This window comes from Phascolarctos cinereus, unplaced genomic scaffold (assembly GCF_003287225.1).
Source record: "Phascolarctos cinereus isolate Bilbo 61053 unplaced genomic scaffold, phaCin_HiC Scaffold_1;HRSCAF=81, whole genome shotgun sequence".
Taxonomy (NCBI): Eukaryota; Metazoa; Chordata; class Mammalia; order Diprotodontia; family Phascolarctidae; genus Phascolarctos; species Phascolarctos cinereus.
This window is the reverse complement of record NW_027555514.1, coordinates 22,664,069-22,690,631: the sequence shown is the minus strand read 5'-3', so window position 1 is coordinate 22,690,631 and position 26,563 is coordinate 22,664,069. Positions and strand designations below refer to the sequence as shown.

The window sequence follows — 26,563 nt, the reverse complement described above, 5'->3', positions numbered from 1 at the left end:
ACAGCTCTTTTTTTTTCTTTTAGGTAAATTTCTTAGGGTATATTCCTAATCCAGAATCAAAGAGAATAGTTGTTTTCCACAGCTCTCCTGGCATTAATCACCATCACGAGAAGAAAGGAGTGAGGCAAGGTTTGGTTTTCACTTTGGTTTTTTGCCACAGCAAAGAAAATTAAAGCAGTAGAACTGACATCCTCATCACTCACCAAGTCAGATATTAAGTCCAAAGTAGACTGAGAACTAGTAATGTCTTAGCTTTTCCTTCGTCTACAGTCTGGTGGTTCAGGCGCTCGACTTGTTCCATTGTTAGGGAAAGGTCATTTGGTCATTTTGATCTCTCTCTGCTCTTGATTTTTGTTCGTTTCTGGATGCCCTGGGTACAGGAAAGCTGCGCGTGACTTTCTCTGGACAGCATTTGGCTCATGGATAATGTTGAACGAGAAAGAATACGTAGTTATCGAGTCACAGCAGGAGCATTTACAATAGCTCCATTCCACTGATGTTGGCTTGGTGGGATCATGTTTGCTATGGTAGTTAGTCCAAAAACATTGGACTAGACTCCCAGAAACTGCCATCCGCTTTTCATGCTTTTCCAAAGGAAATGCCCCATTTCTTTGTTCTTCCTGTGTGTCCCACACAACATGGTGTGTGTGACAGACAGGTGTGCCAAGAACAGGGAGGAAGTTTCCGTAGTCGCCCCTGATTAAGAAGTACTGGTTTATCATCATTATCAGTGTTCATTCTCTTCTGTCAGTATTTACTCTCAGTTTAACACCAACCCCAAATTAATGTCATTGACATTAGGGAAGCATTTCATAATCATCATCGTCGTCATCATCAACATTGTTGTCAATGATATTATTATGCTCATTTATACTTTAAGAGCTTTTTCGTTTCTAATTTGGAACTCTTAAGAGTAATTATTTTCTGGGGCAGCTAGGTGGCGCAGTGGGTAGAGCACCAGCCCTGAAGTCAGGAGGACCTGAATTCAAATGCAGCCTCAGACCAAACACTTGACACTTACTAGCTGTGTGACCCTGGGCAAGTCGAGTAACCCCAATTGCCTAAACAAACAAAAAAACCAAAGAGTAATTATTTTCTCTTTCCCTCCTTCTCCTTGTCTTTCCTTTTCTCTCCTCTCTCTTGCCAACCTCCTTCCCTCCTCCCTCCATCTGCTTCCTGCTCTCCATCTCTTTCCCTCCTTTTTGCATTCCCTTCCCTCCATCTCCCTCCCTCCCTGCTTCTCTTCCTTTTCTTCTTGCCCATCCCCCTTTCCAATCGGCCAACCCTGCAGGTTTTTGGTCTACTCGTGTGGACGCTGATCGCTGGGACAGAGTATTTCCGGGTCCCTGCTTTTGGTTGGGTGATGTTCGTTGCAGTATTTTACTGGGTCCTCACAGTCTTCTTCTTAATCATCTACATGACAATGACCTACACCAGGATTCCCCAGGTGCCATGGACCACAGTGGTAAGAAAGCACGTTCCTTTTCTTGCTTTATTTTCTCAGGAGTATCCCCCTTAATGTTAGTGCCTTCACCCTGAAACTATCTCCAATTTATCCTGTCTTCATCTTGTTTGTGCAGAGTTGTGGCGCATTGTGTCCCTCATTAGACTGTAAGTTCCTTGAGGTCAGGAACTATCTTTTGCCATTCTTTGTATCCTCAGCACTTAGCACAGTGCCGGGCACATGGGAGATGCTCAGTAAATGCTGGTTGACTTACTGACTGAGGAGCCAAATCCCCATCCTGAGTCTGCCTCCACGATTCTGTGACACTAGGCTAGCAAGAGAGGAGGGGGATGGTGCACGTGTGCGCGCGCGCACGCGTGCACACACACACACACACACACACACGAAGCTCCCATTCGGAGATGCTCTAAATGCTTCCCCACTGCCAGCTGCTGCTGCTGTTAGAGTCTCTGCCTTTGCAGAAGTCCCCCTATTTGAAGGGATAAGGAGATCACTCAGTTCCACCATCAGGGCTGTATGGAGACGCGTGTTGGTTTCTAAACGTCTAGCCCTCACCACTATCACGTCTGGGGGGGATCAAGGGGTGGGAGTGGCACCTGTGCATGAGAACAACCTGTAGGTCATGAGACACCAAGTACATAAATCCTGCCAGCCAACCGTGAGGGTGAAGCCAGTTCCCCAGTGTCTGACTGCCTGAGTCCAGTGACCCAGCAGCAACTCTTAACTGCTTGTTTCTGGATAACCGTTACTGAAAAGCCCTACCCCTGGAACACTGAATTTCCTTCATCATCTTCCATGCCACTTGCCCCCCCCCCCACAAATCAGGGATCTGTGGGCCACCAAGGGGATAGATTTCAGAGGGTCTATGAATTTAGATGGAAAACAATCATATCTTTATTTCATCATAATTGGGTCTTTTGCAATCCTATTTATTTTATTCTGTGCATTTAAAAACATTATTCTGAAAGGGGATTCATAAGTTTCACCAGATTGCCAAGAAGTCTGTAACATAAAACGATTAGAAATCCCTCTTCTAGATGGATTTTCTTGGTATGGCAAGAGTTCCAGCAAAGACTCTGCCCTCATTCAAACTGTAAATACCATTTAAGAGTCTTCTCTCCACAGCAAAGTCTTGGCCCCAACCCAGGCAGCCCATAATGCTGGCATAGATAGATAGTTGCTTTTTAAAATGCTGCGGTAACTTCTCAATGGCCTCCACCTCCCTCATGACAAAGTAGTTCAATGAAACCAGTTATCACTTGGACCGTGTTTGACAACATAGCACTCTTATTAGAAGACTCAGTAAATGGCTGACATTGTCAGTGCTGAGGCCAGAGAAGAAGTGGACCAAGCCCGGTTGGGGCCTGTAATCCTCTTGCCTTCATGGCAGCCTGAGTCCCTAGGAGCTTCCTAGAGAGGGAGAGTGGGAGGGAGGGAGGGAGGGAGGGAGAGAGAGAGAGAGAGAGAGAGAGAGAGAGAGAGAGAGAGAGAGAGAGAGAGAGAGAGAGAGAGAGAGAGAGAGAGAGAGAGAGCTCTATTACCTGGTTGCTGGTAATAGAACTGGGCCAGACAACTTTTGTCTGTGTCTGGGGTCAGGAGTTCATTGCAGGCAGATCCAGGTGGCTTGGGCAGGGCACTACTGGTGCGGCTTCCCCAAACCTAATGCTATTGGGGAAGCTGTCATCCCTAGTGTGTGCTAAGTGGCAAAGAGGAGGCCAAGAGGGGGTGTGTGTGTCTTCATGCTTCAGGTGGCTGGGGTCCTGTGACACAGCCATCATTGGGGAGGAAAGGGAAAGGAGGAGTCGGTATTCTTATGCCCGAGTCTTCATGATGAAAAGAGCATTCAGAAACGGGGCCAGCTGCACTGCTGGTACAATGCTGATCCTAAGACTTGACCCTGTCATCATGAGGGACTTATTGGCGAGCCCAGAGGTAGCACCAGGCACCTCCTGGAGTTGGCTATTTGATCCCCTAAGAACTGGACTGAGAGCGCGCCCCATAAATGGCCTTCTGCAAACACTGGCCGTCCCTTTGTCTTCAACGAGACATGGCATGGGAGTCCCAACTCACGAAACGCTGTCTGAAGGGGAGGTTAAGAAACACATGCTTGGCATTGGAGCTAATTTGAAATGCCTCTGTTATTCCCTTAGTATACCAGCACGGGAGACAGAGGCTCAAGGTCACATGCAGCAGGTTTTTGGCACACAGCAACAATTCCAACTTCACCTTTGAGCCTCTGGAGCGATGGCAGCTGTACACCATTCCAGGACTGGTGGTGGTGGTGTTTTAAACAAAGCGGCTTGGTACCTTGATTTTTGTTACAAAGTCATGGCTGGACTTTTAAAGGGGCTCAGGCTTGTATTGTATTGTCATTTTTTCAACTGTAGAAAAAGCAATTTGAGAAAAACCCAAGAGGATGAAGAAAGCCTGTTGTTCCAAGTTTGATATATAGCTCACTGGGCAAGCCATAGAGCTGGTCCATCATTGGATGGATGGATAGGAAGGAAGGAAGGAAGGAAGGAAGGAAGGAAGGAAGGAAGGAAGGAAGGAAGGAAGGAAGGAAGGAAGGAGGGAGGGAGGGAGGGAGGGAAGAAAAAAGAGAGAGAAAGAAAGAAAAAGAAAGAGTGAGAAAGAAGGCTGGATGGATGGATAGAAAGATAGATGGATAGATGATTGCTGGATAGACAGATAAGTGGATAAATAGATGTATAGGAAGCTAGGTAGAAAGTTAGATGGATGGATAGATAGAAAATTGGATGGATAGATGGATGGATAAACAGGTGGATAAAAAGAAAGAAAAAGCTGGATAGATAAGTAAATAGATGATGGACAGAAAGCTGGATGGATAGACAGGTGAATAGAAAGATGGACAGAAAGTTATATAGATAGATGGATAGAGAGATAATAGAAAGCTGGATGGATAGACTGACAAATCTCTTAGATTGACACTGTAAATCAACTGTTAACAAGACTCAGAATTAAACTGCATGAGAAGGGGCACTGACTAGATTGCCTTCATTGACCCCCCATCTTTTGGGGAAAACAAAGTCCCATCTTTTCCATACCAGTATTGATGGACAGCAGTGAGTTTTAGAATGCTCGAGGACTTCCAGAAGTTGAAGATCACCCAGCGTGCATGCCATAAAGGCCGCTACAATCAAGAAATGTCAAAGGAGACCTGAAGCAAGGAGGTCATCCGTGAAATGTATGAATAAAAAAAGAGATGGGTTCGTCTTGTAGCAAGAGCAAGAGATGACTGATGGATAGCCCACGTGTGCCTCTGGCATCTAGAGCAGTGTGGTGGAAAATGGGCTGGACTTGGGGTTAGAGAACTTGGATACAAACCCCAGCTCTGCTGCTTACTACCTGGGTGACCATGGACAAGACACTATTTCTCTGGGCCTCAGTTTCCTCATCTGTTAAAATTAGGGGGTTGGACTAGGAGGACTTCTAAGATTCTTTCCATCTCCAGATCTGTGATCCTCACAGGGTCAGGAGAAATAAAAAAATGCCCCCAGCCTTGGATGGGAGGCTATGGACAAGTGTCTTACAGGTGGATAGGCATGGCTAGGTTGCACTCTGCCCTGTTGGAGGGAATGCTCACATGAGTGAGTTCACAGCTCCTTTAGAGTACCTTGAGTATAATAATAATACACTTCTATAGCACTCTGAGCTTTATAGATCTCTGCTTTCACAAGGCAGGTGGTAAAAGCAGAGCTATCTCCATTTTGCAGATGAGAACGCTGAGTCTCCAAGGGTGTCACTTTTCCATAATTACACAGGTAGTGAATGCTGGAGCTGGGATTGGAACCCAGGTCCTCTGGCTCCCAAGTCCAAAGCTCTTTCCATTTTCCCACCTGTCCATGAGGCAGTCTTGTCTATCAGTGGTACACTAACCCCATGACACAAGTTAGTAGTCCCATTTTAAAGATGAGGAAAGTGAGGTCTTGAAAAGTTCAGTGCTCTGCCCAAGGTTACAGTCAGTGGTAGATCTCAGACTAGATCTTGTGAATGCTGCATAAAACCCCCTGAAACTGATATTCTTTGTACTGCCCTTTGCAAAGGAAACTTGGCTGTTTCTCGCCTATACCACACTTCATCTGTGGCACAAGCTCATTGCATGCTCTCATTTGCACTCTCAGTAGCTCTGTGATAAATGAGATACTTCTGCACAGCCTCTCTCCAGCCACTCTTGTGTAGACAAAGATGACAGCCCTCCTGGCCACTGAACAAGGCTCTTCTCCGCGCACCATCCCGATCAGGAAGCTTTCCATGCTCTGTTGGCAGACCCACCATCTTGACGAGCTGCCTTAGCTTGGCAAATCCAATGGCCTTGTGATCGTTTCCCCAGCCTCATTTATTGTCAGCAGCCCTGGCCTCTTGTGAATCCAGGTGCTGCCTGGAATAAAACCCTGCCGAGTCTGCCATCCCAGCTGCCAGCCTGAATGGGCCAGGGCTACCAACTTGGCCTTCCGACAACATAGTACTGATTCTGGAGCATGTGCCAGGTATGCAGACCAACAGCAGGGAGAGATCGTCCTCTGTTATAATGCCTCAATTCTGCTCTATTAAATCAATCCACTCAAAACTTGGCTTTGCTTCCCAGACATGACATTCCAACTCGGTCTCAATGCCTTTGCCTTCCTAGGGGCAGGAACACCCTCCCCACCCTAACTTTTCCTTCTTAGAATCAATCCTTCGTTTCCTTCAAGGTCCAGCCACCCTTGAAATTAGTTTATAATAATTTGCACTTATTTAGGTACGTTCTATACCTCTCCCTCCCTCCCCCTTGACCCTTGAGAATATAATCATTTTTCTCCTTGTGTCCTCAGCATCTAGGACAGTGCCTGGTGTGCAGTAAGTACTTGCATTGAATCAAATTGAAAAACCAGGATGAATTCTCTGGCTCTGGACTGCTGTCTTCCCTAAAGCAGGAAGACCTCCCTCCCAGCAAAGGAGAGTCTGTAGTCTAAAGGACAATCTTTTTAACAAACATGAAGAGTCTATAGGCTGCTGACTGGGGAATCATCATTTCTTCTCCTCTTCTTTTTTACTGTTGCTTTTAATTTTTATGTTGCCTTCATTTCCATATAGATCCCTCTGTCTTCCTGAGTGAGCCTTCCCCTGAAACAACTATACCTAAAGAAATAGAGGGGGAAATAGTTGAGCAAAACCAGTCCACATGTGGATTCTGTCTGCTAGTGTCTGCACCATTCCATATTCATTCCTCCCCTTCTGGGGACTCGGCTTTTTCCTACATAGAACTGGAAACTAGCTACATATCCAAGATACCTGGTTCTCTGCCCCCTGTGCCCCTGCCTTTTCTCTTTTCTGTTCACAATCCATTGCTTATCTGTGAAGTGGGCAGGTCTTTTCTAAGCTCTCCAAACCCCCAGCCCAGAAAATTATGGGGCCAACGGTGGTAGCACTTGTTCCAAAGCAGATTGTCCTTAGCCAGTTTCCTCTCAGCTCTAAAGTTGATTGAAGCTCCTGAGTGCAGAAAACGCGATTTCAGAAACAGATGGTAACTTAACAGGAGTCATTTGTCTGGTGTGATACATTAGCAGTGAGGCCCTCAGGAAGCTGGTGATTGCTTTGACTTTCCCCCATTATTTCATGACCCTTATTAACATTTCTCCCACACTCCTATTATGTTAAAGGATTCTGCTTATTTTTTTTCTAATCAATACTTTTTATGCCATTTGTAAATCAAATTTTTTTTCATTTATCAAGCATTTATTTTTTTCTCCTTCCCATAGGAAGGAAGGGAGAGAGGGAGCAAGGAAGGAAGGAAGGAAAGGAAGGAAGGATCCTTGTAACAAGCCGAGTCAAGCAAAACAAATTCCCACGTTGGCTAAGTCCAAAAAGTGTGTCTCATTTGGCATATTAGTCTGTGACTTTACTGTCAGGAGGTGGTTAACAGGCTTCTTCCTGAGCCGTCTGGTTTGCCTTTTCCCAAAAGACTCATTTCCCATCATACCACTCCCCTCCTTCCCCATCCCCTCCAAAAAAAATTGAATCATCCCTCAAAACAAAAATGTGAGCAAACAACTGTCTGACAGTCTATGCAGTATTTTCTACCCATAATTTCTCACTTCTCTACTGAGAGGAAATAGATGGTTCCTCTTCTCTCTGGGACCAAGATTGGGCACTGCCATTCATGTGAGTTTGACAGAATCCTAGTTCTGTGTCTGCTGTTCTCCTGTTTCTCCTCTCCTGCTCAATTAGCCCATACAAGTCTTCCCATCTGTTGTTTTGTTTTGGGTTTTTTTGAGGGACTCTTTTACAATTGGGTGCGCTTAATGAAATGGAAGTCTCCACTACAAATTACTGAGGGAAGCCTACAGAAGGAGATGTTGGAGCTGAGGTGGAAAGCACACTAGTCTTGGAGTTAGAAGACCCGAATTTAGGTTCTGACTCGATAGTTCTTACTGCTGCCTCTCAAGAAAGACCTGACAGATGAAAATACTAAAGATCAAGAGAAAGGTAGACAGTGTGGTGCAGGGGAAAGAACATTGAATCTATTCAGAAAAATCTGGAAAGACTTACATGAACCAATGCTGAGTGAAGTGAGCAGAACCAGTAGGACATTGTACATAGTAACAGCAACACTGTATGATAGATGATCAACTATGATAGACTTAGCTCTTCTCAGCAATACAATGATCTAAGACAATTCCAAAAGATTCATGATAGAAAATGCTACCCACATCCAGAGAAAAAACTATGGAGTCTGAATGCAGAGTGAAGCATGCTTTTTTCTTTCTCGTGGTTTTTCCCTTTTGTTCTGATTCTTCTTTCACAACATGACTAATGTGGAAATACACTTAACATGATTGTACATGTATAACCTATATCAGATTGCTTGCTGTCTTGGGGAGGTAAAAGGGAAGGGAGAAAAATTTGGTGCTCAAAATTTTACAAAAATGAATATTGAAAACTGTCTTTACATATAATTGAAAAAAAAATACTAGTAAAGGGGCAGCTAGATGGTGCAGTGGATAGAGCGCTGGCCCTTGAAGTCAGGAGGACCTGAGTTCAAATCCAGCCTCAGACACATGACACTCATTAGCTGTGTGACTCTGGGCAAGTCACTTAACTCCAATTGCCTAGCCAAAAAAAAAGCAAAAAAAATACTATTAAGTGCAAAAGTAAAAATAAAAAAGAATATTGAATCTAGAGCCAGAAGACCCAGGTTCCTATTCTAGCTTTGCTCTTGCCTGTGGGGGCTGCTCACTTCCATCCTAGGGGCCTCCACTCTTCATTTATGAAAGAAAGTTGTCGGGCCAGGTCCTACCCTCTGGGAGCTTACATTCTATTGGCACTTATTAAATGTTCCTCATGTTCACCTGAAGGCCACACGCTCAGGTGCACACAAACACTGAGCTGCTTCTCTCCTTTGTCTCGGCACAGGGCCTCTGCTTTAATGGAAGTGCCTTTGTTTTATACCTTATTGCCGCCATCGTAGATGCGTCCTCGGTCACCAAAGAGAGGAACAACCACAACTATAACAGCTGGGCCGCCTCATCCGTAAGTTAGCTTTCTCCATCTCCGACTCTCGGCACTATGGGTATTCACAGAGCCTCTGTCCCTGCCTCACCCCACTCCTTGAAGTCCTGCTTGTAAAGACAGAAGTCAGTCAAAAAACATTTATTAAGCACCTACTATGTGCTCGGACAGACTTCAGGAGATAGTGGAGGATAAAAGGGCCTGGTGTGATATCGCCCATGGGGTCCCAAAGAGTCAGGCCCAACTAAAGGAATGAACAATGTGTCAGACACTGAGCTAAACCCTTGGGATGCAAAAAGAGGCAAATAACAGGCCCTGTCCTCAAAGAGCTTACAATCTAACGGAGGAGACAACATGCAAACACATTATATACAGGATAAAGTGGAAATAAGAATAAGAGAAGGTACTAGAATTTAGAGAGCTTGGGGAAGGCTTGCTGTCAGAGATGGGATTTTAGCTGGGACTTGAAAGAAGCCAGGGAGCAGAGATGACGAGGGAGACCCTTCTCTATGTTTAAGCCATGGCTGTGGTCACTGCCAGCAGACTTCTGTGAAAGAGGGAAAGGCTAGGAATCTGCATTTCCAGAATCAGCCAACAGATTAGGCATGGAGCAGAACGCAGACTGTCTTTGGAGAGGACTTTCTGAGTTACATGAGAAGCCTGAGTGCAAGGCTAGAAATGGGGACTTTCTTCTCATTGAATTTTCTGTCTCATGTGAAGGAAGAGCTCTCTAGGAAATTTGTGATCCCCACAGGGGCCACATTTTGCAGACCTCGGTTTTATGACATATGGTTTCATAGGCAGCTGTAGTACAGTGGAAAGAACACTGTGGGCTTTGGAGACAGAAGATCTGGATTCAAATCCTGGTTCAGTCCCTTACTGTGTGACCTTGGACAATCAATCAATTAACATTTATTAAGTGCCTATGAGTTATTTAATCCTGTTTCCTCACCTGGAAGATGGAGCTAAAAAAAACCATGGTACTTAATCTTGCTTTTGCAAAGCCTTTATAAACCTCATGACAACTCTATGATGCAGGTGCTATTATTTTCCCCATTTTACAGATGAGGAAACTGAGATAACATGTTGGAACTATATGTAAATTGTAAAGCACTACAGAATGACACATACAATTTTGGATGTGGCCAGTTTGAAAATTTGTTTTGCTTGACTATGCATATATGTTATGAGGATTTTCTTTTTCTTTTTTCTTTCAAGGGCAGGGAGATTTCTTTTTAATTGAAAAGATAAGTGCTTGTTAATTAAAAAAACTAATTTGAAGAATTGTAAAGCATCATATGAATTTTAGCATTATTCATTATTACTGTGTCTATGTTCAGTTCAATGAGCATTTAGTAAATGGCTACTGTGTACAAGAAAAGGGATAGTGAGGTAGCTTGGACAGAGAGCTGGCCTCAGAGTCAGGAAGACCTCTGACCTTCTGGCTGCAGGAACCTCTCAGCACCCCCAGGCAGCCCTAAGGCTATAAGCTGCAGAGAAGATATTAAGCTGCAGTAATAAAGCGAATTTCCTCCCCAGTAGTTCCCTATACAGAAGAACTCACAGATCCTGCTCCTCCCGTCTATCATCCCCAAAATGCCCAAGGCACATCCTGGAATTATAAAGATTAAATAAATGAAAACATCAAGATGCAATGTCAGACGTTGGGGAAAACACAGGATTTGGAGTTGGAGGACTCAAGTTCAAATGCTCACTCAGTCACTTATTACCTATGTAACTGAGAAATTACTTAACTTCTCTGGGCCTCAGTTTCCTCATTTGTAAAATAAGAGGGTTAGACTAGATGATCTCTGAAATCCTTTTCAGTTCTATGATCCCTTAAAAATATAAATACTATTTATATTCTACACCTACTGTATACCTTCCACGTTGTTGTCTCTCCTTCCTTCTTGAAAAGGATCATGGCATCAGGAAGGTGAGGTTGTGACTTGTGAGTGACTTGGATTACAGTGAGGGAGGGCTGTGCAAAGTCACCAGCCTCACTCTCTCCTCCGCAGCCATCTGGGTCCAGTGGCCAGATATGGCTCAGGATGACTAGAGAGGGCCCCCACCTTCTATGACCATTTGATGCATAACTACACATGATCTCAACTTCTTCCAAAAGCAAAATTGGAGCAGCTAAAAACAAACAGTGAAATAAGAGACTTGAATCAGTAAAGTCATTTCGGGCTAGATCATTGTGCTAATGCACGAGTCAAGGGAGGACAGATCCTTAAATTCATTAATTAGGACGTTCTGTAACCCTCTGCTCTAACCCGTTTCCTTTTCCACAGTTCTTTGCCTTTGTGGTCACAATCTGCTATGCTGGGAACACGTATTTCAGCTTTCTATCATGGAGATCCCGGACTGTACAATGACTGCCATTTCAACAGTGATATCAATGGAAAGAACACGGCTGTAAAAGCTGCCATGGGTAGGATGTATATTTCCAGAGAACTGTGTTTTGGGCCTGTTTTTGTACACTTAGTTCCATTGTGGTCTCTACGGTCAGTTGCAAGTAAAATGGATACTTGTTTACAAAACACTGTAAATCCTTAGGACAAAACCCTTTCAATACATCCTTAACAAACTTGTAAAGCCTATTTTTCCTAGACAATAAGTAACAGAGTTGCTAATGTTAAGAACTCATCCAGTTTGTAAATCTAACCTTTAAGAGGCTGGACTTTTTTTTTTTGGATTAAATGTTTGAAAATCACCCATGAACTTCAGTGTCTTACTTTTTGGGGGGCACTAGAGAAAACTGAGGCCCTTCACCACAACCAAGTGCATGGCTCCATGGGGCACTGAGCATATGCAGATTATTTAGGAGAAACCTACCTGGATCATGAGAACAAGGCCAGGGGATTAACTCATCACCTGCACATTTTGGGGTACTGTGCCCTACAGCGGAGGTATGAGAGTGCTGGCCAAACCAGATTAAAATGTTAATTGAGACATACTTCATAAAATACATAAAAATACAATAGAACATAGATGATGTTAATATGTGGTTTTCTAAGTCACTATGTGCTCCACAGAGATCTTTATATACGATTTAAGTTTGATATCACTGCCCTACATGTTCTGAAGTCATGTTCTGAAAGTCTTTCAAAGTGAATTCATTGAGCGGAACTCAATTTAAAATGTTGTAACCAAGCCAAGAGGCAGTAGAATAGAGGGTCCCCAGAAATGTCTTTTTGAACCTTTAGGCTTTTGGACCATCCCTGAACCAGGGCCATAACTACAGTTGGAGGACCCAGGCTTGGCCCTAGGGTGGGATATTTATTCTCTTCTCCCTCCTCCCCAGCCATGCCACAGAGGAACCCCATATTGTCAGGCTCTGCCCCAAGGCATACATCCTCTCCTTGGCATCAATGCCTTCCCTAACCCCACCTGCCCTCCCTCCTTATCAGGAGTCAGGCCTTCAGTGCTATAGCGACCTGAATGTGGCCCAGGATAGGAGTCCTTCTCCCCAACAGAAGCCAGATGAGCTCTCTCTCCCATTCCCTTGCTCTCATCACAAAATTGACTAATTATGACTCTGCTATAGACATAGAATTGACTCCCCCCCCCCAAGAAAAACTCCATCCTCATTCTTTGCCTTTGGTGGTAGCGGTCACTGAATGTTTCAGAGCAAACACACAGAGGGGAGGGCTGTTAGCTCAACCTGGGCTTTCAAAAACCAAAACCCTTTGAGCTCATAATCAGGTTTATGGCACCCCAGAAAACACACACACACAGAAGATACAAGCTTATCTGCTTGGTTGCCACCAGGGTCTCCACCTCCAATCAGCAACACCAGTGAAAGGCCCAGGAAATCCACTCCCAGTCTGGAGGCTGATTCCTAGTGGCCCCCAGCAGTCAGGGTTCATGCTATTTTATACCCAGAATTGCAACGGGAGTGAGAGGCCTTTACAAAATCTGCTAATTTAGGACAAGCAGACCCAGGGACCTTTGAATACACCAAACCTGAATAAATTAGGTAAGGATGAATTTGGTAAAAATTCCTTCGGTGTTTAGGCCTGTATCAATGGTCCCATCGGTCTCTATCTCTTTCTGTCTGGGTCTTCCTGCCTCCACCTGGACTTAATAATGGCTAGTTTATATAGCACTTTAAAGTTTACAAAGCACTTTACATGTTATCTAAAGCTTACAACCACCCTGTGAGGTGGGTGCTCATATTATCTTGATTTTACAGTTGAGGAAACTGAGGCTGAAAGGATAAGTAACTCCCAGAATCATACATCTAGCAAGACACCGAAGCGGGATTTGAACTCAGGTCTAACACTCTATCAAGCCACCTAGCTTCCTTTGCTTTACCAAATTGCATCAGAAGATTAGTCAACAGATCCAGGAAAGGATAGAAAAAAAGGTTCACGCAGTGATATGTTTCCCCACAAGTCAAGACATCACTCTTGTGATGTGGCTGGTCCTCTTTGAGAAGGAAGGCTGAACAACAATCCTAGAACCCGTTTCCCCAGCTTACTTTCCCTCCTGTGTAAGGACCCTGCTCCCCACTGGCTCAGCAGGGCTGGCTGAGTTACATTCCACTACTGTTGTCCTACATAAATGATAAAGAGCCATCAGGCTTTGATGGACTTCTTATCTCCCAATCTATAAATAAAGTGAGCAGGTTGGGGAGTGAAAGATTTTCGTCATCCAAAGGAAACCTAGATTCTCATAGTCGGGTTTGCAAGATCTAATTAGTCTTGACAACACATTTTTTTAAAGCCCACTTTAAAACCCAACTGGGGGGCAGCTAGGTGGCGCAGTGGATACAGCACCAGCCCTGGAGTCTGGAGGACCTGAGTTCAAATCTGACCTCAGACACATAACACTTACTAGCTGTGTGACCCCAGGCAACTCACTTAACCCCATTGCTCAGCCGAAAAAACAAACAAACCAACCCACGACTGGATGATTCTGGAGATTGAAAGGAAAAGAGTCTCTGCCCTTAGAGCTTTCCATCTGAAATGGGAATTCAATCAATCCATCATCCAGCACTTTTAAAGCACCTACTATGTACCACTGGGGATATGGTGGGGATTTTTCCAAAAAATGGCACCTTAGAGCAAGGGAAACCCACAGTAAGGAAAACTCGATCTATGTTAAATAGTGGGTGATTGGAGCTGGTTCATCATAGAGACTGAGTCAGAAGGGCCTACTGAGGTGATCCAAGCCATTCCCGACCAAGAAGTCCTTCTACCACATCCCCTGTGGATTTGGCCTCGGAGTTCAGACTTGCGTTCAAGTCCTGGCCAGGCCCCTTACCGTGTGACCTTGGGTTAGTCTTCTAAACCCGGGTTCTTCATCCATAGAAAGAACATCATAATCCTTGTACTCCCTAATGATATAACTCACATTAACCCAACGCTCCAACCTTTGCAAAGCACCTTACAAACGTTATCTCACTGATCCTCACAACAACCCCAGGAGGTAAGTGCTATTATTATCCCCATTTTACAGATGAGGATACAGGCCCTGAAGGGGCTAATAGGAATCTGAGAGGATCTGAACTCAGGGCTTCCTAAATCACGTCCAGCGTTCTAACCTCTATCCACTGTGAAGATGAAATAAAGGTAATCTTTTTCTTTTAAAAAGAATTTTGTATCAGTAGAGAGGTAGACAAAAACAAATAAAAATAATATCCTGCATGATTGAGTAGTCAATAAACAATTGAGTGCAAAAATAAAATAAAATTCCTCGGGCATTTCTCCTAATGAAATGCGCTGGGCATGCCTGTGGCCCCCTTGTTTGGGAAGGCTTCTCCTTTCAGAACCTTCTTGCTTTGGGTGAAAAAGCCAGCCCCTCCCTCCACACCCACACACATTCCCACACACAAACTGAGGCTGGCTTTTCAAGTGTTAACAACCACCAAACCAGAGTGAATGAGTAGCCAAAAGGGGTCAGAACTTTGTCTCCAGGACCCGGGCTGTTCAGCCTTCTGTGAAGAGGCATCACGCTCGATGTCCGACGCCAGGGAGTCGGGGAGCAGAGGCGGTCTATTTCCAGGAACTTGTATAAGGCTAGTCATTGACCTTGTCAAGCCACTGCCTCTCTGGGCCTTAGTTCCCTAACCTTGAAAAAATGAGAGAATTAGCTGAGATTGGGGGTTTTAACCTGGGGTCCATGGTTAGGTAGGAGTCTGTGAACTTGGATGGGGGAAAAATTAGGCCTTTATTTTCACCAACCTCCAACTGAAACTTAGCATTTTTTTTTTTACAAACTCTCTAAGAAGGGGTCCAGAAGCTTCCCAAGTCCACCAAGGAAGGAGTCCAAAACGAGCTCATGTCAAATTCAACACTTATTAAGCACCTACTATGTGCGAGGCAGTAACGACCAAAAAAGTAGGAGTGAGGGGAATAAGCATTTATATAGTTCCTATTATGTGCCAGGCAGTGTGCTAAGTGCTTTTTACAAATATAATCTCATTTGATCCTTATAACCACCCTACAAGGTAGGTATTTCATTATCCCCATTTTACAGTTGTGGAAACCAAGGCAAACAGAGGTTAAGTGATTTGCCCAGGGTCACACTGCTAGTAAGTGTCTGAGGCTGCATTAGAACTCGGGTCTTCCTGATCCCTTGTCCATCTCTTCTATCCACTGCACTACCCAGCTGCCTCTACGAAGCACTCTTTACTCTTGAGTTTACATTCTACTGGGGGGGGCAGTGGGGACACACAAGTAAATACAAAGTACATTAAAAGAATATCATTTTCAAAAGAAGAAAGCGTTAACAACTGGCTACATCAGCAAAGGCTTCATGGAGCAGATGGCAGCTAAGCTGTGTGTAGAAGGGGGAGATTTTCTTAGGTGGAAACAAGGAGAGGAAGCACATTTGGACATTGGGGCAGAGACTCACTGGAGACGGGATGTCCTATATGGCAGATACCTCGCAAGTCAGTGTGACCTGAATAGTACAGAGGAACACAAGTAGCCTGGGAAGGCAGGTGGGAGCCAGATCACAGAGGGCCTTAAACGCCTAGGATTCCATGATACTCTTATTAATAAAGTCAAGAAAAGGGAGGCAACAGACCCCACCTCCACCCCGGTGATACTGACTTGGGGGAAGTGCTTTCATGTAGTCAGGTTTGTCCTCAGGGCAAATGTGTCTTGGGGTGTGCCCCTTTCCCCTTGAGGTGTTTATTTTTTCCATTTCTTTGAGAATACAGGAAAATCATTCTCTGTGATGGAACAACAAAATTTAAACCAGGTTCTGAGCAAAGCTGATCCTTTCTGCTAATTCGTGTGTTTCTACAAGACCCTGCCCATGTTCCATTTATTCGCTCTGTGAGACAAATTGTACCCATTTACTTCATGCACTCCGGGCTTCTCCTGCAGGTCTCCATGAGGAAGTGTTAGTTTCTTATGGGCCAAGTCAAAGAAGAAATGGCAGGCAATGACACTGAGAAACAAGGGTGCTGAATGCTGGTCCCCCACTCCTTTGAATGCCTGGGTTCAGCATGACTGACTGAAGGGCGTCTGAGGACACAGCTGTTTTGGAAGGGGTGTGGTACGGTGGCCTGGGAGTCAGGAGAGCTGCATTCAGCTTGGCAGCCACCAACTAGCTCTGGGTGTTGGAAGAACTGCTTCCCTTCTCAGTTTCCTGGCCTGTTAAAATGCTTGAGGGGTTGGCCTGTTGGATCAAAGAATAACAGCTGTAGAGTGGGAGGGGATCTCAGGGGAGATCTGGTCCGGTCCCCATATTTTATAAACAAAGAAACTGAGTCCTAGAGCGGGGAAAGAAACAGAGACACAAATCTGGTTGCAAATCCTGGAGATCTCTGATCCCCAAATTACTGCCCCTTCTATGGACTCTCCTCTAAGGATCTTTCTGGTTCTAAGGTTCTATGATCCCCATAATTGCTGAAGCTCTTTCTTTCCCTCCTCCCTGATCCAGGAAGCTCTCCTTTTACTTGCTGGGGCCAGCAAGCTCCATGGGCACCAAAATGTGGGCTTTTGGGGTGCTGCACACTGAGCAGTCCTAGACAGAAGCTGGGTTTCACTTTCCTGGTTTGGGGTGTACATGTGTCCAGGTGTGTTTGGGCAGATGTCTTCCACGTGCATTTGTCTGAAGGGACAGCTGCTGAAACGTTGACCAGTAATACAGAGTAATGACCCTAGGGGGACAAGTGTCCTGCACCAACCCTCAGGCCTGTCCTGCCCACAGCCCAAGGCTTCTAGGTCTCTCTGGGAATGGCAACTCTTTATGACCGATCCATAGTCCAGAAGACCACAGGCTTGGTTTTGCCTTGCTGAAAAATGATGGTTGACTTTGTGCCTTGGAATATCTTGAGTCTCTGTGGGCTCTGGCTTTGTGCACTACAGAAAGCCACACGGGGAAATAGGTGTTTATTTTTAACTGAAAGGAAATTAGAATTTCCTCTTTTGAGTGTTGAGAGGCATGGTTCACGAATACTTTTCAACAGTGTGGTGTTTAGGTGATTAAAGCATTTGTCTTATGATTCTCCAATAACTTTTTCCATTATTCAAAGTGGGCTCTGAATTACTTCTGGTTTGAGTTTGGAAGGAAGGAGACTTTGTCTTTGTAACAGTACCAACAAACCCTTCAGAACAAAACCCCAAACCATCCCAACACCAGGATCAATTTAAGATGTGAAGTTGCCTGACTTAGGGATTACTCGGGCAGTGGGAAGTTGAAAGACTTTTGCAAAAATTTTTTCTTAGAGAATTCCAAATCAGTGGATGTGCTCCTAAATAGCTCTGTGAACCTGGGCAAGTGACTTCTTCTCCCTGGGTCTCAGTTTCCTTATCTGTGAATTGAAGATAGTGGACTAAATAATTACTCCCATCCCCTCCTTCTTAAAAAAATAAAAGAATTAATTCTCAGATCCTATTAATAATACACCGTGTGCTTTAACTCTTTGCCATCTGTACTCACCATCTGTATTCACCTCATGGTCCTTCTAAAACTTTTTTCTATTTTTGTTGGTGGAGTTGGGTAGTTTTAATTTGACATGCTTACCCTTTCACTGGAAATCAATAAAGTCCTTTAGGCAATTAATTACTCAACATTGAGTATTTCTGGTTTGCACCCTACAAAAGAATGATTCGGTCAATGAACACTTGACAATAAAACATAAGAGGAAAGAGTAGATATGCTAGAGGGATTTTATTTATTTTAGCATTCATTTGAGTTTTCAATCACACCTCTAAGGAGAGGTCCCCTCTAGGCAATGGTGCAAGTAAATCTAGAGGAACTGAAGCAAGAGCATGAACACTGATATAGATTTTGATCCTGCCTCTGATTTCAAACCAGAAAACACGGGTTCAAATGCAACCACCACTACCTATTACCATGTTGACTACGGCCATATTCACAGAAATACAGGGGACTGCACAGGATAGAGTGCTAGCTTGTATATTTCATCTGTTCCCTACTTTGCGCAAGCTGAAAAGAAATTCATCACCTACAGGCCAGCCTTTTTAGTGACAAGCCTGTATGAAGCTAGGTTAGTCCTCCAGATAAGAGATATGCTACCCGTCCCAGGGCCTGAGTCTGAAGCCTCCTCAGCTGTGTAGAGCCTGCAGGGGCTTGCTTTCCGTTAGCAATCCCCTCAGAGGACCATGATGGTCACCACACTATGATGATGCATGGGAGGGGGACTTCAGTAAAGAGTTAGACCACAAATGCCAGCTGAATAAAAATACCAAAATGAGGGAGCCAGAAAGTATTGAGTACTGATTCTGTACCGAGAGTGATATTGGCTAGCCATGGGGGTGGGGAGAATTTGGGTGAAACAGAAAGCATGCTCCATAGCCCACCCCCTGGCTCATCTGCAGCACCTCAGAACAGTCAACACTTGCCCAAGGACATCTCTTCTATGAACTCCTTCACTGACAGGTTGTCAGATGTGGAAGAGACTACCATATTATGAAAGGTGCTGTGGATTAGGAAAGTCTTCAAGACAAAGTCCTGTCTCCAGTTGTTATGCTTTGGAGATGACTGTGCAGTCCCTATGACTCACAGTCACCCAACATCCCCAGTGGAATACTGATGTCAAAAAGATCACAATAATGCCCAGTAATTCAGCATCCCCGTCTGGGACTCTCTCAACCAACGGGCAGCCAAAAAGATTTCGGCATGGACACACTATGTGCTGTAGCCAATCCCACCTCATTTCTAATGCCCAAAAGTCTTGACCACTCCTAGTAAAACAATTATGAGGGATGCTCGTGAAAAGCACAATGGTTCTCCACGTCTCATGTGTTGCCACAATTCCTGCTGGTTTGAGAGAGGCAGTGTGGCATAGAAGGCAAGCCTTCAAGTCAAGACTTGTCTCTAACACCTACTACTCCTGTGACCCTGGACAAGTCATTTAACAATTCAGTACCCAGACAACTTTCTGAGACTACAAATTACAGGAGGGGCAACACAGTTTAATTTGGTGGTTTGCAATCAGTGCTTTGGAAAACCCTGAAACACCTCCAATTTTTTTTACATCATCCTTGTTATTCATTAATAGGCATTAAACAATTTTAGAGTTCTGTCAAAGAACAAAAGTTCTGTCAAAGTTTTGTTTAAACTAAAAGGTTCTATGACTGTGGAAGTGTTGGAGAACCACTGGGTTTGGTGGATAAAGGTGGGCTGGGCTTCAGGAAGATTTAATCTTGAATCATGCCTCTGACATTTCGCTCAGGGGTGGGGAATGACATTCATTCTGTCTGCACTTGAGGACCTAGAGGGCCACATGTGGACCTTGAGGCTGCATGTCCCCCATGTCTGTACTAGCTGCTTGGTCCTGGTCAAGTCATTTGACCTCTTACTGACCCCTTAAATTCTCTAAGCTTCTATAGTATGGGTTCTGGAAGAAATATCCATACTAGAGGTTCCTTACACAGTGTGAAGGCCTCCCCCCTACCCCATGCCTCCTGAAAAAACTGCTGGCCATATTTTAAAAAATGATTCATTGATGCTTAAAACAAGCACAGAATCATGTTCAAGCCTTGCATTCCAGAATAATCCCTTATAGTACAAAAAAAGAGCAAAAACAACTACCCAGTCTGATGGAGAACACAACATTCTGAAACCCCAGTCACCATCTCTTCACTGAGAACAGGGATGCGATCAAGACCGGTCACCGACTTTCATCAGAGTTGGCTGTCTTCTCCGTTTGCTTTATCTTCTTGTTTCTACCGGGGGTTCTTAATCTGGAGTGGCAGCGCGGCAGAGAGGACCAAGCACTCGATCTGGAGTGAAAAAGACACGGCTTCACAATCCCAACCCAGGCACTTGTGTGTGACCTCTCACAACATGGAACTTCCCGGATCCTGTTTCCTACTCTGGAAAACGATGGGGGCGGAAATCAATGCCCTCTTAGATCTTCCAGCTCCAAATCATAATCTCCACGTTCCACTGCATCTTGTTCAACCTTTCCCACCCTCCTCTCCGCTCTCCCTCTCACTCCCCTCCCCGCCACTGATGGGCACCAGCTTAGCTCTCAGTTCTCTGCTATCCCCCCAAAACTGCTGCTACAAACAATGTGGAGTATACGGGTACCTGCAGGTCATATGTGATTTCTACTGTCCCTAAGACTCATCACATGAAATCACTCAGGACGATTGGCAGGGAGGGACCTTTTGGGAGCCCCATATAGAAGCCTCCTCTCCTCGTCTCCACTCCCCAACTACTTACATTTTAAAGTGGCTTCATCTGGGGCCCCATTGGTACAAATATCCGGCGTAAGGCCCCGAATGTAAGAAGTCGTGGGGAGGCGGGGCCCGAATTTGTTCGGTAGGGCAGGAAACTCTCGCCCTCCAGGAAAATTTGGAGACCGCCTGGGGCCTGCACCCCATTGGCGCATTCCATCTCCCCTAAGAGCAATTGGCCAGAACAGGCGCAAGTTTCCTGTTCCCTGAGGCTACGTCCCAGGCTAGCTCGGGGTGGGGGGAATCCCAAAAGCCACAGTCTCCGTTGCGCGTGAAGCGGTACCGGCAGGCTGGCACTTTGGGGCCTCTGCTGTCCCATCCAACTCTCCCAAGGATTCCAGAGGCTCGGACTTTGGGGCTCATTTTGGGATAGGACAGGCGGCAGCCACCCCTCTCTCAGCTGCTCTTCCCGCCCCCTACCCCCTCCAAGTCCACATCTGGATCCTTTTCCGCCCTGGCCAGCCCCGGCTCTTCCTCCCCTAACCCCGCCCCCTGCTAGGCTCCGAAGCAGAAGGGGCGGCCGTCTGAGGAACTGAGGGTCCTGACCCGCCTCACCCCCCAACCTCAAGCCCAGCCAGGGTCGGGCCAGGGTCAAAGTCAGAGTCAGAGCCAAGAACAAAGCCGGCCCTGCCAGGGGCAGGCTAACCCCACACAGTCCCAGGCCCCCCAGTAACCTGTCCGAGGGACCGCCCCGACCCCGCCCTTCCCTGGGGCGGGCCGCCCAGGCCCCTGCCCCTCCTTCGGGCGTCTAGTCAGGTCCCGGAGTCCTAAACTGGCAGGCAGGCTGGCCGGCAAGCAGGCGGGGGCCGGGGTTGCAGCCGCGCCTGGCAGATGGACCCACGGACCCAGAGACCCGGCGCCATGTCTCACGGCCCCGGGGTCATTCGCACCACATGCAGCAGCAGTGGTATCTTCGGAGTGGGCGCGCCCCCACCGGGCCCGGCCCCAGTCCCAGGCCCCTCCGAGGGGCTGCTGGCCCGCGGTTACCCCACCACCTACCCCGCGTTGCTCAAGGTGGCGCAGATGGTAAGAAAGGGGCGGGCAGAAGGGGAGGGGGGAGGGCACAAGGGGAGTGGGAAGCACCCTGAGGCGAGAAGGGGCAGAGACCACTGGAGCTTCTCCTGCCTCCCAGAGTACCGGGGACCCACTCCCGGATCACCTCGGGCATCCGCATCCCGGCTGCTTGGGCACACCGACCCAGCGACGGAGAGATGGGGCTCCTTTGCGTACGGAGTCCTCTTCGCCCGCTCGCCTGCGACTTTCTCCTAGGGTTCCTCTTCACCCTTGGATTTCCCTCTCTTTCTCCATCCAAACCCCTTTCTCATTCCCAGCCTCCACTCTTTTGTCTTCACCTGGTGAAAGGCCTTGGTGCGGCCGCCCACGCCTCCCACCTCTCCCCTCAGCCTGCTCGGCTCACCAGCCAGCTTGGGGGTGGACAACCCAAACTCTAGGTCCTCCCCCCACCCCCGTTTCCTCCTGATGTGAGTTATGGCGTCTCCACCTTCTCTGGGGGAAAGCATTATTTCACCTGGAGGGACTTGAGAGGGCCTCTCCCTCCTCTCGGATATTTACTCCATTCCTTCCAAACAGAGTGTACTACGTTCTCATACTGTGCCCTGTTCGAAGCTTCGCAAAAGTCTCGCAGTCATTTGGTCTTGGTAAAAATCTGCTGCCTCGGGGCGCCACAAGCCTTAGACACTGGTTTCCTCAGGGAGCTGCTTTGGGGCATTCTTACTCTGGAGGCCTCTACTCCTGGTGCACCTTGAGCAAATGCCTAGGTCAGGTGACAGTTGAATGGGTGCCTCTTTGGCCCTGGGAGCCAAGGAGTGTGCTGGGTGTTCGGGGAGCATAAGGGCAGGACAGCATCGTGTGAAGGTGTTTACGGCAGTGCGACATCCTGGTGAGGAGCAGGTGATTGGGAAAGTGTGAGGTGTTTCAAGTTTCAGCATCAATGTTAATAAGTCAGTCTGCTGTTAAAACCAAAGTGGCCTGAATTGGGAAAGCTGAGTTAGGTTCAGAGAAACAAAGCTCCTGAAGGGTGTTCTTCAGTCATTTCCGTCTCCATGACCCCATTTGGGGTTTCCTTGGCTAAGATACTGAAGTGGTTTGCCATTTCCTTCTCCAGCTTCTCTTACAGATGAGGAAACTGAGGCAAACAGGGTGAAGTGACTTGCCCAGGGTCACCCCACTGGTAAGTTCTAAGGCTGGATTTGAACCTGACTCGAGGCCCAGTTCTCTATCCCCTGCATCACCTAACTGACCTCCTGAGAGGTGTAGTACTTTCTATTTTTAGCTCTTACCTGCTCAGCATAACTTTTCAAGGTTAAATAGTACAAATTTCATAGATTTTGATCTGAAAGAATTATGCCCATTTTGCTGAGGAAACTGAGGCTTGGAGCCATTAGTTAAATGACTTGCCTTGATCATACAACTAGTGTCCACTGAACCCAGGCCCAACCCCCAAGTCCACTACTTTTCCCACTATTTCTTAGGGGAGAGAGAGAGAGAGAGAGAGTGAGTGTGAGTGTGAGTGAGTGAGTGTGAGTGTGTGGGCCTGCCTGAAGCTCCCAGGCATGGTAGGGAGAAGCCAGAAGAGTTTCTGGCATTAAAATGCAACACATGTGTTAGTAGTATTGTTATTTATTCAAAATTCATCCAACAAGCATCCTCTTCTCTTTAAATATACTTGTTTAGCAAGTGTGAATTGCCCTATGGAGGCCATCTCTCACACATGCTGTCTTCCTGATTCAGTGCAAGCTCTGTGAGAGGAAGGACTGTTTCATTTTTTTGTCTTTATATCCCCAGTACCAGCACAGTGCTTGGCATGTAGTAGGTGCTTAATAAATGCTGGTTAGTTGTTGACTGAATGATTTGTCCCATGACACTCTTTTACCGGGCCTTTCAAAACCTCCCTTTCTGTCTGGTTCCTCTGCTATCTCTTTTTTTCCCCCCTCCTCTCCTTCAGGTCCATCTACTTGAGCTCACTTTTGAGGTTTAAGTAAAAATTTCCAGGGACACTTCTCTTTTGAGATAATGGTTCGGTCTTGCCTTTTGAAAGTGCACCTTGACCTTTTTTTTTTTTTTGGCTATTGGAATGATGGGAACAAATGAACCGAGTAGGATGGGAGGTGAAGGGACTGGAGGTGGTGAGAGGCAGAGACTGAATAGCTTCAGTCAATTTGTGACTAAGACTCAGGCATTGGAGTAGAGCTAGGCAGCTGTCTGTTTATCCCACAGTCACTCTGAGGCCCTCTATGTGCTAAAGATGCTAAAGGGACATTTGGGTCAGAATATCTTAAAGGGATTATGGAAAGAGAAATCACATGTCCCTGTTGCAGATACTGTCGCTTGTAGCTGATCAGTTATGGATGAGCTGAGTTTTTTTCCTTCTTTCTTTTTTTTGTTTCTTGTTACGAGACGATGGCTCCCTGGGGGAAGGGGGGAGAATAGGTTCTGGAAGTGAGGACAAAAACAAAAGATAGCAATAAAATTCTTTTAAAATTTTTTTTAAAAAGAAAGCTAACTAGAAATCATGTCTACAAGTACATTGTCAAAAGTTAAAAAGAAAATATAAAAAATATTACTTACTCTTGAAATTAGATGACCCAAATAGGAAGAAACTTATATACAAAGCAGCATAGCTTTGTTTAAAAACTAATATTGAACACAGGACCCTCTAGGTCAAGTGAAGCCCTTGGACTGAGTCCATGTTTTACAGAACAAATCCTTTTAAACGGATTTGTCCTGTGAAGTTTGGATTCACTCAAAGGGTCTCACTTGAGAACCTAGAGGGCCACATGAGGCCTCAAGGCAGAAGGTTCCCCACCCCTACTATAGAGTATAGGCTTTGGGATGAATTAGTGGAGTGTGGAGAAACACCTGAAAACATTGGCCTTAGTGAATCAACCAAGCACCACTCCTCAAATGAGCTCTGAAGGACAGAACAGTGTGGAGATTGATTGAGCTGGTAGGAAATGATCCATCCTCTTCCCCACACCCCAGTCCAGACTATCTCATGCTTAATTGCTCTCTGTGACCGTTTGCAGGTGGCAAAGAAAGGCCTCTTTGCTCAGAAGACATAGAATAGAACTTCCTAAGACTGATGGAGTAGCTTTCACTGGGGACCTTCTCCTCTGGGTTTCCTTCTTCATAACACCCAGAGTAGACCCACAGGATTCCGCCCCAAAAAGCTGCAGGTCTGGGTAGAAGCTATGAATGAAGTTCCCTGACTCAGGGGAATATGGAGGATTTTGACAGTCAAGTTTTCACGATTTAGGGACGGTTAGCCAAGACACTGTAATAACTAGGTCAACTTTGTTGCTAGGGACTAATGATGGATTCATTCTTTGGATTTGTAGCTCCTCCGACTCAAATAGTACAGGGCACAGACTAAGCCAGTAAGTACTTAAATGCTGATTGATTGACTGCTCAGAACTCTGGCAAGAAGATTTGGGAGGGAGAAGAGAAGAATGGCTCCCCAAAGTCCTCAGCAATGACAGTCATTCACACAATCCACTTTACTACCATTTTACTACCACCACCCTAGTCATTAGCTGGGATCTTCAAACCAAATCTGATGAGGGCTAAGTTTTCCACCACTAAAGCAATGCACAAATGGGGACTGTTACTCTTCATGCAACAAGCTTTTATTAAGCACCTGTGATGTTCCTGCTATATGCTAGGTACTGGGGTACAAAGACAAAAATAAGTCACCCATCCTCAAGGGGAACAAGGTAGGCAATAATATATATATACACAGAAATTAAATATGAAATCTGGCAAGTAATTTCTGGGAAAGGCCCTAGCAACTGGAAGGGTCAGGATAGACGTCCTGTAGGATGTATTACTTCACCTGAACCTTGAAAGGAGCGAAGACTGCTGTGAGTTGGATCTGAGGAGACAGTGCATTCCAGGCCAGCGGGACAGCCTTTTCAGAGGCATGGCGATGGGAAATGGAATCTGGTCTGTGAGGAATAGGAAGTAAACCAACCATACCTTGTAATTCTCACAGTGTCAGAGAAGGCTGAAAAAGCTGTCTTTAAGACTAGTGCTGCTGTAGTAGTGAGGAAGCCCCAAGATTGAGAGCTCCCTGTGAATTCTCTCTCCTACCCCTCCTCCCTCATTTAATACACATTTACCAGTGGGTAACAAAATTGTGCCCAAATGCTTCTCCTTTTGCGAAGTCTGTCTAACTCAAACTTAAATCCCGTAGAAGGTGAGCTTCTTGAGGACAGGGAACATATGTTTTTATCTTTCTTATCCCCAGCCCATAACAATGTTGGGCACATAGTATGTATTTAATAGTAAGCAACTAATACACACTCGAAGATCAGTAAATGCTTGTCCAACAAAATTTTAGGGAAAAAAAAACTTTTTAAAAAAACCATGAAAAAGTGTTAGAGGGTTGGATTAGGCAATCACTTTGGGATTTTCCAGCTCTGAAATTTTACATTGAGCAGTAGATAACACTCTACTATATGTTCAACTCTCCCTATCAGAATGGAAGCCCTTTGAGGGAAATGGATTCCTCTCTCATCCTTGTATCCCCCAACCTGGTACAAAGAGAGAGCTAAATAATCTTTTCTCCCCATTCATTCATCTCTTTGTTGTCAAGACCTGCCAGTTAACCTCCCTATACTCTAATTTCCTCCTGTGTAAAATAAAAGGGTTGGACTGTTGGATCTCTAAGATTCCCTCTTGCTCTAAATCCACAAAACTCTGAAATCCGTTTGCAAATGCCAACATCGGCTTACCCACCCTTCTGGCGGCTCTTTGCTTTCTGGGATTCCCCCTCCCCCCCAATCAGGCACTGACCTAATGTAAGAAGTTAATTTCCTGCATGAGCTTTTCTAGAAGAGGGAAGTGAGTCTTCCTGCTAGGAGGCCACTAGAGGTGATCTCTTATCTGAGCGAGAGAC

At 45.7% G+C, this 26,563-nt stretch overlaps 2 protein-coding genes and 1 long non-coding RNA gene across 4 annotated transcripts in view; 2 read left to right on the top strand and 1 right to left on the bottom strand.

Annotated features, from left to right (window-relative positions):
• Window positions 1–11,690, top strand: part of CMTM8 (CKLF like MARVEL transmembrane domain containing 8) — a 62,187-nt gene extending 50,497 nt beyond the window's left edge. Inside the window, exons 2-4 of one of the 2 annotated variants that reach the window (XM_020993384.2) lie at window positions 1,292–1,465; window positions 8,879–8,995; window positions 11,269–11,690. In XM_020993384.2, the coding sequence (XP_020849043.1) occupies window positions 1,292–1,465; window positions 8,879–8,995; window positions 11,269–11,352 (375 nt within the window). In that variant the 3' untranslated portion in view covers window positions 11,353–11,690. The remainder of the gene's footprint in view (window positions 1–1,291; window positions 1,466–8,878; window positions 8,996–11,268) is intronic. The other variant, XM_078151242.1, reaches the window with a different exon arrangement.
• A 6,404-nt stretch (window positions 11,691–18,094) lies between these two features.
• LOC110213034 (uncharacterized) lies at window positions 18,095–21,058 on the bottom strand. Its single transcript, XR_002325851.2, has 2 exons — window positions 20,633–21,058; window positions 18,095–20,187 (listed from the first exon to the last, which is right to left on the bottom strand). It is a non-coding gene; the product is annotated as an uncharacterized LOC110213034 (long non-coding RNA).
• Window positions 21,059–21,378: 320 nt separating this feature from the next.
• The window catches only part of CMTM7 (CKLF like MARVEL transmembrane domain containing 7), a 60,322-nt gene continuing 55,137 nt past the window's right edge, over window positions 21,379–26,563 (top strand). Inside the window, exon 1 of the mRNA XM_020993241.2 lies at window positions 21,379–21,672. Coding sequence (XP_020848900.1) covers window positions 21,478–21,672 — 195 coding nt within the window. The 5' untranslated portion in view covers window positions 21,379–21,477. The remainder of the gene's footprint in view (window positions 21,673–26,563) is intronic.